This window comes from Ascaphus truei, chromosome 2, assembly GCF_040206685.1.
Source record: "Ascaphus truei isolate aAscTru1 chromosome 2, aAscTru1.hap1, whole genome shotgun sequence".
NCBI classification, from domain to species: Eukaryota; Metazoa; Chordata; class Amphibia; order Anura; family Ascaphidae; genus Ascaphus; species Ascaphus truei.
In genome coordinates this window covers 68,732,501-68,747,937 of record NC_134484.1, presented here as the reverse complement: position 1 = coordinate 68,747,937, position 15,437 = coordinate 68,732,501, and the positions used below count along the sequence as shown (strand labels likewise).

General features: G+C 47.3%; 1 protein-coding gene across 2 annotated transcripts in view; it reads left to right on the top strand.

Moving 5' to 3' along the window:
- Window positions 1-15,437, top strand: part of CPQ (carboxypeptidase Q) — a 219,985-nt gene that overhangs the window by 51,706 nt on the left and 152,842 nt on the right. For both annotated transcript variants that reach the window (XM_075582671.1, XM_075582672.1), the window contains exon 2: window positions 460-910. In XM_075582671.1, the coding sequence (XP_075438786.1) occupies window positions 481-910 (430 nt within the window). In that variant the 5' untranslated portion in view covers window positions 460-480. The remainder of the gene's footprint in view (window positions 1-459; window positions 911-15,437) is intronic.

The following is a 15,437-nucleotide window of genomic DNA, read 5'->3' as shown; positions in this document are numbered from 1 at the left end:
GAGGTTAATTGGTTATTCCAGTTATCCTCTTTCTTTGATAATACATCAACTTAGTGCATAGGTAGCACCCGTTGTCAATCTTGGCAATTTAGGCATCTTCATTACTCTAATTACTTCATCAACATATTTTTGGTGAGCGGTGCGATCTATATGTGTGTGAGAAGAATAATGTACTTTAAAAAAAAAATACTAAAAAAAACAGAGTTACATTCTCCTTCTAACACTGATTATATTTTATTTTATTAAGTCAATTACATTGGGAAGTTGCTTACAAAATATTTGTGTGAACTATGACTGCCTCCTTAAACTGTTTGGTATAATACCAATTACAAGAGATCATGGTACATAGTTGCACATGCACTCTTTTTAATTAAGAACTAAAGGTGGTAGTATTGTTAGAGACTGAGAGATAAGTAGTGTTTCTAATAGTTATTCCTTCTGATTTTTCTTTTTCTGCAGGAAGGAAAACTCGAACCTAAGATGAAGTTCCGTCTCTTGACAACTGTGCTCCTTTTTTACGTTCTGCAAACATGCTTCGGGTTAATCAACCCAAATTTAGATCATCCAAGAAAATTTAAAATGATAAAGGAAGAAATTGCTGGCTACACAGATGTCGCTAAAGCTATCATTGATCTTTCTGTTCATGGCAAAGCTCAGAACAGATCTTATAACAGATTATCACTTTTTGTTGACACCATAGGTAATAGAATTAGTGGTTCAGATAATTTGAAAAAGGCTATTCAATACATGTACGATGTGCTTCATAAGGATGGACTGGAGAATATTTCTTTGGAGCCAGTAAAAGTACCACACTGGGTGCGTGGAGAAGAGTCGGCCATGATGATGGAACCAAGGAACAAAAGTATTGCTATACTGGGCCTTGGAAGCAGTATTGGAACTCCATGTGAAGGTACAGTGATGTATTTTGTCTTTTTAAATCATTTTCAGTGAGGTGGCAGATTCAAGGGAGAAAAAAGTAACTGAGATGCTCAGAGGTGCACAGTTTGATATATCTCATAATCTGTGCATCATGTAATTTCTTCATAATGCCTCCTTTTGACATGCACTAAATCACAAGCTGACACATATGGAGTGTAACAGGTTCCCCCCCCCCCCCCCCAATCGCAGATTATACTGTGGGTGCGGAGAAACATACAGTGTTACTCGGGTGTGGTGCGTTACCTGTTGGCTCACAGGAGGGCTGAGCTTCCGCCACGGGGAACCTGGGGCAATTATAATACTAGGGGTAACCACTTACTCGGTGCAGCGCCTCCACCTGCGATGGCGCCCACCATAGGGGGAGTGGTTCCTCGCAGGACACATACAAATAACCAATACACAGTGATGTATAATAACTAGTGACTTTACTAACATGCAAGACAACATATCACAGCAATACCATAATAACCTGTGTCCCTCTCTAGAGGAGACACTTACTGCGTCGCGCAGGATGCTTTCCCAACACCAGGTGATCCCCACCCACTGTCCCGCACTCTTGGAGAGAACGTGGGTGACTGCGCAGTCACTATTAAACTAAGGGCCCATTGGTGCATTTGTTGACATAATAGTACCTGCCCGAGCACTCCCGTGCTCGGATCTCCAACTGGCTTCGCAAAGGATCCGGCAACCGAAGAACACCGGAACCACCTCCAGGATGATCCCACCCGGAGGACTGCTGCAGCCGCACGATGAACTGCGCCCACCTCAATGCACGGAGGCAGCGCCCGCTGAGTCCCTAACTGACTTCACTAACTACCTGAACAATACTGTACTATAGGCCGTCCCTACAGCACAGCAACCTTGATGGCTTACTGGAAAACTCCTAGGGGCCTACAGGGGTTAATAACCTGCCCCACTCCCCTAACTCTTCCCAGTACTAACTATTACTTAACTGGTCCCAGCGCCTGCAGCAACAAGCTGTGACCTACTGGATGCGTGCAGCCAACGTGCTGCGCAACACTGTGCCTGCCTGTCAGACCTCACGGCACTGACAGCCGTGACCCTGACAAGACAGCACACTAACACTAAGGGCAGCGTCCCTATCTTGGGCCTCCCTCAGCACTTACCCACTAACCTAGTGGGGAGTTGGGGCCTACCTGGGGTGTGGGTACCTATCTGGGTGCAGGAGCTGCGCTCGCTCCCCGCACCCTTCCTTCCCTCACAGCTCCCTGGCTCCAACTGACTAACGTGGCTCAAACCCGCGAAAATGTATCTTTCTCCCTGCCTGGAGATCTTAAGCCCTATTGGCTCCCTGATGTCACGTGGGACGTGCAGAGGCTCCTGGGACTCGTAGTCCCTACCTAGAGCCTTCCCTGATAGGCTAGGGCTTCGCGGGCTTTTCCCTCCCCCTCCTGCGCCTGCGCAATCTCTCGGGGGCTGCCTCACTGTTTCCCTGCCTAGTCTTACGTTTGCACGACTCTTCCCTGGCTCTGGGGTCCTTCCTGCGCATGCGCGATCACTGCGCATGCGCGAGTCCCTCTCTAATGGTGGCGCCCTCCCCGCCCGGCTCCGAGAGCGCCAGGATCCCTGTGACGCGCGTGCGGCCTTGGCAACCGGCCGCATGCGTCCCCGGCAACCTTCGAGCCGGGACCTGACCGCCCACACCTCTGCGATCGCCGAGCGGAGCCGCCCTTGGACTCGGCGGCACCCGCGATCGGCAGCTAGGTGAGGGGGGTGCTGACAGGCTGGGGAGACATGGCTACATCCTCCCCCTGGTGAAAAACCCAACGTCCCCGCTTGGGGAACGACATAACCTGGTACACAGTTATACAATGAAAATGCAGTGCATATGTACAACTTATCACTCGTGACTCTACACAATAGGGTATAATGCAGGTCACATACAATACCCGAGGTCAGCTGCTTGCTGAGACCATTTGTGGGGTGCCCCTAAGGGATCATGTGGGGGTACCTCACTTTTGCGTCCGTGAGCCTCCCCCAGAAAAATCTCTCGGCGAGCACACTCAGGGGTTACAGTCACCGGTTCAGTACTACTTCCTCCCCCTGGTAGAAGGAATAGTACAACGTCTCTTAGCCAGGCCTTTACCCGGCCCTCCGTGGCATGGAAGCGGTAGGCCAGGAGGCCAGGACCTTTCCCGCGGTCCACTACGTGGTGAATGAAGCGCTCCTTTTTGGGCTTAAAGGAGGCAGCTTTCCCTGAATCTCTCTCCACACAGTCTTTGTCCCTACATACTGGTGAGGCTTCCACTGGGAAGCGAGAAATGGACACTGTCTCTTTCCTCAAAGTCTCTGTTTCACCTGGCAGGGGGTAAAGGGTAGACACCTTACCACGGCGGTGATTCACGGTTGCCAACAGGTCCTCGGAGACGCTGTCAGTTCCCACCTCGGCTGTCTTGAGACCTGTCCACAACACTTCTGGGACAGTCCACTCACTGTCTTGAAACTCAGGAGCGTTTGATCCCAGTCCTGGAACCATTCGGCTGAGGGCGCACGGGCTGTCACTCAGATCAGGAACATTAATCCTGGCCTTTTTCACGATCACCTCCATCGGAGCCTGAGGGGAGTTAGTAGGGTCCTCACCGCTCCGCTGGCTCGCGATGGGCTTCTCTTCATCTGGAACACTGTCAGGTATGTAGGGGTCCACTCGCACCACCGGAAAGCCACCTTCTAAGGAGGACACCTCTGGCAGGAAGCGATGCAGAGGGGAGCCATTCGCCCTGGTGACCAGACTTAAGGATCTATCGTGCTCCACGGTCACCTGGAGGCTCACCCCCAACACCCCTGGGGCAGTCGACTCACCCTTGTCTTCGTTCGGTACTGGTCTCACGCCCAAGGACCGATGGTACCATCATCTTAGGCCGGACTGGCCGTTGTAGGACACACGGGCCCACTGCAGGGTCCGCAACATCTAGATATACCTCCTCTAGGGCACACAGGCCCACAGCAGGCTCTGTATCCGCCGACATAGTTGGTTCGATGACTTCACTAGAGTGGTCCGCCGGCAGGCGCATCACCACGAACGGTTGGTTGCTGGAAGTACTAAATAACTTCGCCGTGAAGACAGACTGGACTTCAGCATTACTCATAGTAATATAGAGGTCAGGCTCCTCCTTCTCCTCTGTCTCCTTTGTATCGTCGCTGGGGTGGTTCGCCAGTAGGCGCATCGCTACCGATGGGACTTTAACCACTTCCTCGGAGAATATCACGATCGGATCCTCCGCCTCTGCTGGTTCTGCAGCCCACAGAAGCACGGGCTTTAGGAGCTGATCCCCGCAGCAGATACAGTTGGGTCCTCAGGCCACTTTACAAAAGGAGCAAGTCACATTTGTTACAGATACATTTTATGCATCCCACCTCGCTCGCGTGTGCCAACTGATCTATTATTTCCTTCAAAATATCAAAACCCATACTACCCGACTCACTCACTAATTTGTGTAAGCACGGACACAAAAGGAAAGATACGCACCCTGCCTTAGTCTGCCAGACTCCATACGACGGAGGGCGGGCTTCTCTGCACCCCAGTACTTCCGTTGGGGGAGACAGCAGTTACTGATGGAAACTCACGGTGCTTGCTCCCCCTCGTGTCATGCAAAGGAGGGGCGGCACACTCGTTCAAGGAGCATATCTGGCTTTGCACGGTGCCACTCAGTTGGCGGGGGTGTGGCTTAGGTTTTCCCGCCAATCCCGGACAGACATTTGCAACATTTTGCAACAAAAATAGCACAATTTAAGAAAAAAAATACCGGGCACCCCAGGTCTATCTCAGCAGCGCCTCCAATTGTAACGGGTATTCCCCCCCCCAATCGCAGATATATTGTGGGTGCAAGGAACATACGGTGTTACCAGGTGTGTGGTGCGTTACCTGTTGGCTCACAGGAGGGCTGAGCTTCCGCCACGGGGAACTTGGGGCAATTATAACACTATGGGTAACCACTTACTCGATGCAGCGCCTCCACCTGCGATGGCTCCCACCATAGGGGGAGTAGTTCCTCGCAGGACAAATACAATAATCACATACACTGTACGTATATAATAACCAATGTCTTTTACTGACATGCACAGCAAACAGGTGATATCAATACCACCATAACAGGTGTCCCTCTCTAGAGGAGACACTAACTGCGTCGCGCAGGACGCTTCTCCCAACACCAGGTGATCCCACCCAGTGTCCATAGGAACTCCCACCCGATGTCCCGCACTCTTGCAGAGAGAGGCAATTGACTGCGCAGTCACTATTTATACTAAGGGCCCGTTGGTGCACTTGTGTATTAGATAATACCTGCCGAGCACTCCCGTGCTCGGATCTCCAACTGGCTTCACAAAGGATCAGTCGTGTGATGATTCCGTCTGATCCCAAACTGGAGATATTCTCTGTGGCCCCGACTTGAGCCTGAACTTCTTTACTGGAACCGCAGCGTCCGCTGTGTTCCCTCTAACTACAGTGATCCGCTCTGTACTATAGCCCGTCCATACAGCACAGCAACCTTGATGGCTTAGGGGAAACTCCTAGGGGCCTACAGGGGTTAATAACCTGCCCCACGCCCCTAACTCTTCCCAGTCCTGACTATTACTTCACTGGTCCCAGCACCTGCAGCAACAAGCTGTGACCTACTGGATGCGTGCAGCCAACGTGCTGCGCAACACTGTGCCTGCCTGTCAGACCTCACGGCACTGACAGCCGTGACCCTGACAAGACAGCACACTAACACTAAGGGCAGCGTCCCTATCTTGGGCCTCCCTCAGCACTTACCCACTAACCTAGTGGGGAGTTGGGGCCTACCTGGGGTGTGGGTACCTATCTGGGTGCAGGAGCTGCGCTCACTCCCCGCACCCTTCCTTCCCTCACAGCTCCCTGGCTCCAACTGACTAACGTGGCTCAAACCCGCGAAAATGTATCTTTCTCCCTGCCTGGAGATCCTAAGCCCTATTGGCTCCCTGGTGTCACGTGGGGCGTGCAGAGGCTCCTGGGACTCGTAGTCCCTACCTAGAGCCTTCCCTGGTAAGCTAGGGCTTTGCGGGCTTTTCCCTCCCCCTCCTGCGCCTGCGCAATCTCTCGGGGGCTGCCTCACTGTTTCCCTTCCTAGTCTTACGTTTGCGCGACTCTTCCCTGGCTCTGGGGTCCTTCCTGCGCATGCGCGATCATTGCACATGCGCGAGTCCCTCTCTAATGGCGGCGCCCTGCCCGCCCGGCTCCGAGAGCGCCAGGATCCCTGTGACGCGCATGCGGCCTTGGCAACCGGCCGCACGCGTCCCCGGCAACCGCCGAGCCGGGACCTGACCGCCCACACCTCTGCGATCGCCGAGCAGAGCCGCCCTTGGACTCGGCGGCACCCACGATCGGCAGCTAGGTGAGGGGGTGCTGACAGGCTGGGGAGACCTGGCTACAGGAGCAAAAGATGAGCCAAGAGCTATATTGCATTTATGCATTGAGGCACTTGATGAAATGATTCACTTTGCTCCAAAATTGCCTGATACATACAGAAGCCCAATTTGAGTCAGCTAATTAAACGCAAAGTTATTAAACAATTGAGAACTATGGCTATATCAAAACTAGGATATTTGTACAATTTTAAATGTACAGAAAACTAAAATAAATGATTGGTGTAGTAGTCAGGGGTTGGACACCGGGCTCCAATAAGATGATCTGGAGTGAAAATGAAGATGAAATCACGATATGCAAAAAAAGAAAAGTACAATTCTTAAGCAGAGCACTGTAAATATGGGCAGTCTTTGGTCCCTTGAATGCAAGTTTAAGCAATCAACAGTCCGTTACGTACAGGACCTACAGATGTAGCACGATTCAATTTCGCCTTGCTTGTCACTTGGAGGGGGTAGGCTGCTGCCAAATTGCGGCCAACTGCATAATGGCCCAGCACCGGGGGAATTTCCCATAAGAATTAACGCAGAAGGGGTCCCTGTTTCTGAATGGGACTCCCGCTGCATTAATCCTACCGGGCCGCTACCAGTCTGGAAGAGCTGAGTAGAGAAAAGCGGTCCCTCTCTCTTTGTCTCTCCACAGAGCTCTTTAAAATTGAATTTTTATTTGTAATACATACAGTAGGATTGAAGCAGGGGGTCTCCAGAGCTGAGCTGCATTATTTTCAGGTTTGGGGACCCCCTGCTTCCCGAGGTACAGGTCCCGAGATATAGGTGGAGTGCCGGTATCTCTTGCAAGTTTAAATGGCCTAGTCATGTGACGGGACATTTAAACTTGCAGGAGATAGCGGCACCCCATACTGGGGCTGTTACCTCGGGAAGCAGGGGGTCCCTGGTCCTGAAAGTAATGTGTTTCAGCTCCGGAGACCCCCTGCTTCAATCCTACTGTATGTACTACAAATACAAATGTAGTGGTGTTTCCTCCACTAGGACATTTGCCCTGCTACCAGCTGTATAGTGTTGGTACTGCTGGCTTATAGGATATTGAGTTGTCCGCCGGTGGTAGTGGGGTCATCAGGACAGGATTCTGGGGTAGATGACGGTTCTTTATCTTATTGGTGTTAGCGCCTCCATCTCTTGCAGGCTCCAGGGATGTGAAGGCAATCCCTGCAGGAGAACGCACACTACTCCCCCTGATAGATTGCACTCACAAGGAAGGAGTATATTTTATAACAGGAACACTTTATTCTCTCTCAGCATACAGCATACACTGGAACACTTCACACACTAAGCCTCCAGCCTCAGGATGCAACCCTGGACTCACAACCCCGGCCATGGGCACTAAGGGCGGTCTTTGCTCTTCCCTGACTCCCTATTAGAGTCAGAGGTATCAGTCCCATTCCCCAAGGGGAGGGGATAGAAGGTGACCAGAGCCCTGCACACACTCTTCTATGATATGTCCCTCTCAAGGGAGAGACAGACACCTTACATTTGATAATGCAGCCCCTTAAGAACCGAGGGGGAAGGTCCAAGGTCTGAGCCCCTTATTGGGCAGAACACAGGCCTTAGCCCATCTCCTCCCCTGTCACTCAAGGGAGTTGCTGCTAATGGGGAAAAACCCTGGATTGTTCCTGACACTGTCTGCACTGTTACCAGGGCCCGTGTGCCAGGGAGGGCAGATTAGTAGCCAAGCCAAGCATGGCTACACAAATGTAATTTTTAAAGTGCTTTGTGGGGAGATAGAGCCCACTTCTCTCCGCTCTCTCTGTCCCGCTTTTCCACACTTGTGTGGCCCGGTAGGATTATTGCAGCTGGTGTCGCATTCAGAAGCAGGGACCCCTGCTGCGTTAATCCTTATGGGAAATGAGTGTACTGAGTTTTTGGCTGCGGGGAAGCCGTGACTGGTCCTTGTTAAGGTTCCGTTCAGCTGCAGTTTTCTTGCGCCCAAAATTAACTTAAATAACACTCCATCTGTAAGATGCAGGACAACCGCATATAATCAGCCATGGTCTTGGTGAGCAGATTTACAGAACCCACCTGTAAGAGATGTGTGCAGAGGTACACAATGGAGACCGTTTTAAACTAAAACGAGGCTTTATTGCACCTGTTCCTTTAACACAGCAAAAACATAAAACATAAACAAAATAAAGCCTTACTCTGCTTTTGAGAATATCTACACCTTTACTCCGTCCCTTTCTAACTGGGTGGGTAGCTAAGCTAGTTACTGTACCACCCCCAAATATATATAGATATACAACAGTCCAAGAAGAAATTATATGTTTGTAGCTGTAGGGGACGGCCTCTCTGCTCTCCTGGGTCAGCACCCTTGTGTGCTATGTTAATGTCTGTGTCCAGGTATACAGGCCTGGTCCCCTTGTCTTGCTATCAGCATACCGTCCTTCTACAGCTCAAGACATCTGTTACTCTGGTCAGCCCAAGTTGTGGGCTAAGGAAATCTTCTTCCTGTATCTCAGAATAAGCTTTTTCTAACACAGTCTTAATCAGCCAGATGGAGTCTGGTTGATTTGCCTGAGCAATTAACCAGCACACTGCTGGATTTAGACAGTTTTTCTCAACAGTGATAATTCCCTGTTGCACAACTTATAATGTCCTAGCTAACCAACAGCAGCACAGAGAATAAGAGATCCATGCCCCCTTCTCACACTGACTACAGTAAACTCCTGGAGACATTATACTGTGCTCTGCAACCCATTAAGGAGTATTAAGTACACCTGTGATTTACTGTAGTTGTTTTTTGAATCTGGTATTCTGAATACGGAGGGAATTGCATGGTGTAATCTAGAAACTCTATGTAAAATGTAATTTGTAAGAATGAGTTTGATTTGTGAGCCCAGCAAAAATGCAAATGTGTTGATTTGCCGTTACTAGAAAAAAGTAACACTTTAAGGTCACATATGCAAATATAACACTTGTATATATTCCCTGTAAATATCACTGTTTTATTTATTTTTTGTAACTTATTCTTTATTTAATTTTTTTAGATACACAAAGGGAAGGGGATATAGAAAAGAGAAAGATGGGGGAGGGGAAGATGGTTCCTCAAATTTAACAAACAGTAAAAAACAAACAAAAAAAACATATATAACGACGTCAGACAACCACAACTACACACATTACACAGAATAACAAACTCTCTGAGAAAAAAATACAACCTGCGGTGCACAGAAACACAAAATATTCACCTATTCCCCCTAGAGTGCCAGGGCTCCCAAACTTTCTGACATTTTCTACAGTTGTCTCACAAAAGCTGTTAATCTTTTCATGGATTGCACCTCGTTTACTCTCGAGATAATCTCTCTCCTGGAGGGGGGTTGGGGGTGTTCCAGGCCCCTGCGATTGTGCGTCTCGCCGCAGTCAGAAAATGTAACAATCATTTAGATTTGGTTTCATTTAAATTATCTAGCGGCTTACCCAGGACCATTATAATCGGGTCTATGGGAATTCTTATCCAAACAGTCTTTCGTTCCAGATTCTGCACTATTCTCCAGAATCTCTATATTTTGGGACAAGACCACCAAATGTGGGCCATGTCCCTGACACCAACCCAACCCCTCCAGCAGAGATTTGTAGTCGTTGGATAAATCTGCCTCAACCTCTAGGGCGTCAGATACCATTTGAACATAACTTTATAAATATTCTCTTCAGATATTGTGCAAAGTGAGGTATTCGTTGCATTGACCCAAATATTTTGCCAATCTTACCTGGAAATCACGAGCCCATTGGAAAATATAGTGGTGTGTGCAGGGGGCTCTGAAATCCCAGGAAACAACAACTTGGTACAATATTGAAATAAGACCCCACTGATAGCTTCTTTTTCTACATAGTTCTTCGAATACAGAACACTCTTGGAAAGACCCATCCGGGGAGAACTGCCTAAGAAAATGAGAAACTTGCAGAAATCTAAACACCTCAGCACCTGTGTAAGAGTATCTCTGGCAGAAATCACTGAAACTTAATAGTTGACCATTCAAAAGCATATCCCCCACTTCTCTAATATTTTTACCCTTCCATAGATCAAAAGTACCAGTAAACCAACCCGGACCAAAATACGGGTTATCAAAAATAGGGTTACATCTCGAGGGAGTTGAAATTAGTTGATAGTAGATCTTAACCCTATGCCAAATTTTCAAGAAAATTTTATTACTGCCAAGTCAAAACAGTCTGGTCTAGAACATTTTGCTGGATTTATTATTCCACAAAAGGGCCGGGAGAGCCACGGAGCAATTAAAAATATTTTCTAAATCTACCCATCTATATTGGTTTTCTTGGGAATGCCAGCAGACAGCATGGGAATGCCAGCATAACTGTTTGAAATGGGAGGCTAAATAGTATTTCCTAATGTCAGAGGCTGCCAGATCCCCTCTTTCTCTGGGAGCGAGCATAACTGATCTTGGCACTCTTGGCCTTTTGTTACCCCATATAAACTGCATAATTTTATTCTGTAAATCCTTTAAATATTTTGTCGGGATGGCGACCGGAAGTGTCTGACAACAGGAAAGTAATTTCGGGAGGACGTTAATCTTGACTGAAATAATATGGCCCATCCAGGAGATTTGATGATCTCTCCAAAGTAAAAGATCCTGTTTTATTCTAGTGAAAAGATCTGGGTAATTATATTTATAAAGAGCTTGTTATTTCTTAGTGAGAAAAATCCCTAAATATTTCAATCATACATTATTCCAGTGATAATTAAAATTTTATTTGATTAATTTTACCTCTGTGTCTGATAAAGTTAGATTTAGAGCCTCTGACTTAGCCAGATTCATTTTATAGTCTGATATCAAGCCAACCCTAGAAAGCTCTTCTTGTAGATTGGGGAGAGACGTCAGAGGATTAGATATTGTCAAAATAATATCATCGGCGAACAAAGATAATTTGAAATTTTCCTGGCCGATACTAATACCCTATTTGTTCAAACTAGGAGTCTCAGCAGTGTCTTATTGTTACACAGGTGTGGACGGACGTTCACAGAGGTACACACTTAGGAGGCTTTATAATGTGAAATTATAATAGGCTTTATTGTGCCTGTTCCTTTTCATCAGGAAAGTATCCAAACACAGGGGGGGAACAAAGCTTCCATTCACTTGGGAGTATTTCTAGTGAAATCCTATGCAATTAGTTCACATCTCCTATTAGTTAAGCAGTTCTCGCAGCCCCAAAACATATAGCATGAAAATAAGCAGATATAAGCAGTCTCTTAAGAATAAAAGTCTTATTTGATTCTTGGAAGGAAAATCTTCTCACTGTCCCTGATTCAGCTCCCTTGTCTCCAGGGTTGGTCAGCATACAGGTTTAGAAGTTTTCCCTGTGTCTTGAAAGCCACTCTGCTATCTTTTTGGCAGAGCTCAAGACCAGTGTGTCTCTAAGTTCAGCTCAGGTGTCAGCTAAAGAGTTCTCACTTCCTGTTTCAAAAGACAGGCTTTCTAAGCCATCTAATCAGGCAGGTGGTGTTTAGTAATTAACTACCAGAGGTTAACCACCACACTGCTGGATTAAAGGCACATTACTGAATAGGGATAAGTCCCCTATTACATACCTCCCCTGTTTGCGGGAAGCTCGGGCTTACCACGGCCAAAGCCAATCCTTCCACTCTCATTCTAGATATCTCTGTGACTTGAATGAGAGTGGATGGAGGAAGAGAACCCTCAGTCCCGCTGGGATTGGAGCCCTTTCTACAGTTTATTTTTGTCTCCTCCCGAAGATGCTTGAGATCAGTACTCCTCAGTCGCTCGAGGAGGACTTTTTCCACGTAAAGTCTTTTTATCACGTGCGTGGTTTTGAGAATTCTGTTGCGTCGGGCACGCCTCTTTTTGTAGACAAAGTGTATGGCAACAGTTGTAGAGCAGTTAGGACTACCCCTTAGAGTTATCTGCACTTGAAGTGGTCTTTCTGCCGCTTCTCCACACCACAGTCTCGCCAGTTCAGCTTCTTCAGCTAAGGATTCTTCTGGCTTTGATTCTGCACTCCTACCTCTGTTTGTTGCCTGTTAGGCAGCTGTAGGTTTGGCTAGTGCTTTCTTTGGTGGCTCAAACTTCGTAATTTTGTTTTGAAGTTGCGTGGAGTCCCCAACTCTCACTGTACCCTTGTCCTTGCGGGCATTAGTTACTGTGGGATACTGGTGCTTGGGCAGAGCCAATACCTTTTTCCGTATTGGAGGAATCTGTATCAGAGTCTCCTTCATATTCTGGAGCTCTGTAATTTTTGTCGTCAAGGTTGCCGCTGCGTCTGTTTTCTCCTTGGTGTACTGACTCAAGGAAATGGAACAGTCCCTCTGTCTCTCCAGCTCTTGCTCCAGTTTCTGAGCCTTCTCACGCTTCCTCTCATACAGAGTCACCTGGTATCGAAGCTCCGCTTCCAACGATGCTCTGAAGACATGCAGCGTGGCCTTTAGCTCCCCATACTGCTCTGTGGGGACGTACTGGGTATTCAGACGTTCCTGCAGCGCTTGTACCTCTTTAGCAGCCTGCAGTTTTTCTTCCTGTAGCGTTTGCTGCTTCTTCTCAGCATACTGAAGGTGTGTACACAGACCTTGCAGTTGGTTCTGCAGTCGGTGCTCTGCGTCAAACTTTTCCTTGACTTCTTCTGTTAACTGAAAATTTTCTTCTTTCAGTTTTAAGTTTTCTCTTTTTAATCTTGAATTTACTCCTTTTTCAGTCTCTGTATTCTTCAGGGCTTCTTTGCAGTCCTCCTTCCATTTACACACATCTGCTTTGAGAATGACCATCTCTTGGCGTGAGACTTCCTTCTCTAGGTTGAGGATCTGAAGCTCCTTCTGAGAGACTTTGAGATCTGTATCAAGATTACCAATAGTTTCTTTAGCAATGTCCAGCTCCCCAGTGAGACTGTGTAGTTCCTTTCTGGAAACTTCCAGGTCTGTGCGGCAGCTGTTGGTCTCATGATGTGAGGCATTCAGTGCTCTACGGAGTGTCTGAACCTCTTTCTGAGATACGTCCACTTCTATCCAGACACTGTTGACCTCCTGTTGTGAGGCATTCAACTCTATGCGCAGAGTGTGAACCTCTTGCTGGAAGACTGTCATCTGCTTCAGTGCCTCCTCATACTTCCGCTTTAGCGTAGCCACCATTTTATCAGATTGGCTCTGCTTTTCATCCATGGCGGAAATAGTAGCCTTTGCAGTATCTAGCTCAGTCTTGAGATCCTCCAATTCGGTCTTGGCCGCAGAGTAAATTGCGAGCACAGTCTTCTGTAGCTCAGCATTATTTTTTTTCCCTTTCCAATTCTTCACAGAGCAGATCACAGTCATGCCTGGCAATTTTCAGGGCGTCTTCAGGGCTGGTCAAGGGATCATCACTCACTGGTTCTGGCTCCACTTCCCTGGGATGGTTGGTTGAGGGTTCCTCACTGTTGGCACCGGACAGACACTACTTTGGGGTACACGACTTCTGCCTTGGGCCCTCTGGATATTCGGTTAACCGTGGGACGAATTCTCCATTTTTTCTAGGCTGCAGGGCAACTCGGTCCCCCTTTTTCTCCACAGGATCTGCGGACGTGTCTGTTACTTCCACGGTAAGTGAAGAACCGCTTTTCTTTTTCTTCCTTTTTGATTTGGATGACACCATCCCTTCAGGGATACTGGGGTCTCCATCTTCATTTGAAGTTTTAGCAGCTTTATTATATAAACCAGGCTTTTCTTGCAGCTGCTTTAGCTGACAGAAATATTCAGTGATCCACTGCTCCCGCTCTGTCTCCTGCTGATCATATTCATCATCAAAGGGAGCGGTCTTTTCTGTTCGTGCCGAGTTCAGGCACCCCCACCATTCTTGGGGTGTTTTGTGGGTATGACTCGGTTCGGGTTCCCTGTAAAAGATGTCTTCCTCTTTATTGGACTGGAAGGGCCACTCTTCCGTGGGGTAGGGTTCATTACAGGAACGCTGCATCTTGTCCTCCATTTTTAGGCTATCAGGTGTAATTTTCTTCCTGACCTCAGGAGGTGCTATTGCAGCTGTTGCCATTGTATTTGCTAGAACCCCCAATTGTGGTAGTCCTACAGATGGGCATATTTTGCTTGTAGAGGTCGTAGCTCTCACGGGCATCTCTGTAGACTTTTCTTTCTTGGGAATTTTTTTTCCCCATATCAGCAGTACTGTGCGTGCATTTTCTTTTATCAGGTATACTGTACAAGATTGTGCAGTTGCTAGGTAAAAAAGTCTATTTGCTATACACCATTTCTTTGCTAGGTGCAATCCCTCCGCTTCAGCAACAGAATTTGGTTTTCTGCCTGAGTTCAGTAATTTTCAGTCTCATCTTTGGGTATTATGGCATTCACACTTCAGACTGTCTGTTTTGCTCCCAAGATAATAGGCATACTTTTTTACTTGCAGAAAAAAAAACATTCTTTGCAGTGGACTCAACACTCAGCAATTGGCTTTGAAAAACCTTTTCCTTTATAGGGCAATTATAAAATTGGCATTTGTTTACTAAAAATTCCCCTGCTTCAGCACAGTCTTGTATCAATTTTCACACTTTTCTGCATATACTCCATTCACAGCTGGTAGCCCTATGCGGTGTGGCAACCTTTATTTGCAAAATCAGTACCACTCATGGGTCACCATATGTATTCACTGCTTCAGCGAAACTTTTGAAAACAACAAACACCTATCCCTTTTTTAAGGGCTGACTCACTTCTTGAACCCTGACTATGGCTAGAAGTCAAAATCCCTATTTCAATGACCGTATTACACTTTGTGATAGGCAATTAAAGGTTTACCTGCTTCAGCAGTCTCTTGGGATTGGGGAAAAGAGTCCATCTGTGGTTTTTGTAAGTTTCAGTGCAGTGTAAGTTTCAGTGGTGTATACACCTTTAACTCTGCCTCTGCTGCATGAGATGTTTTTTTTTTTTTTTTCCAAGTTTCTCAGACTTGTTTGTAGGCAAAAAGCATAACAAAAAATTTCACATAAAACTCTCCGGTCCTTTTTAAATACAAAGACACCTCTTATCCCACTTCTGACACCATATGTGGACGGACGTTCACAGAGGTACACACTTAGGAGGCGTTATAATGTGAAATTATAATAGGCTTTATTGTGCCTGTTCCTTTTCATCAGGAAAGTATCCAAAC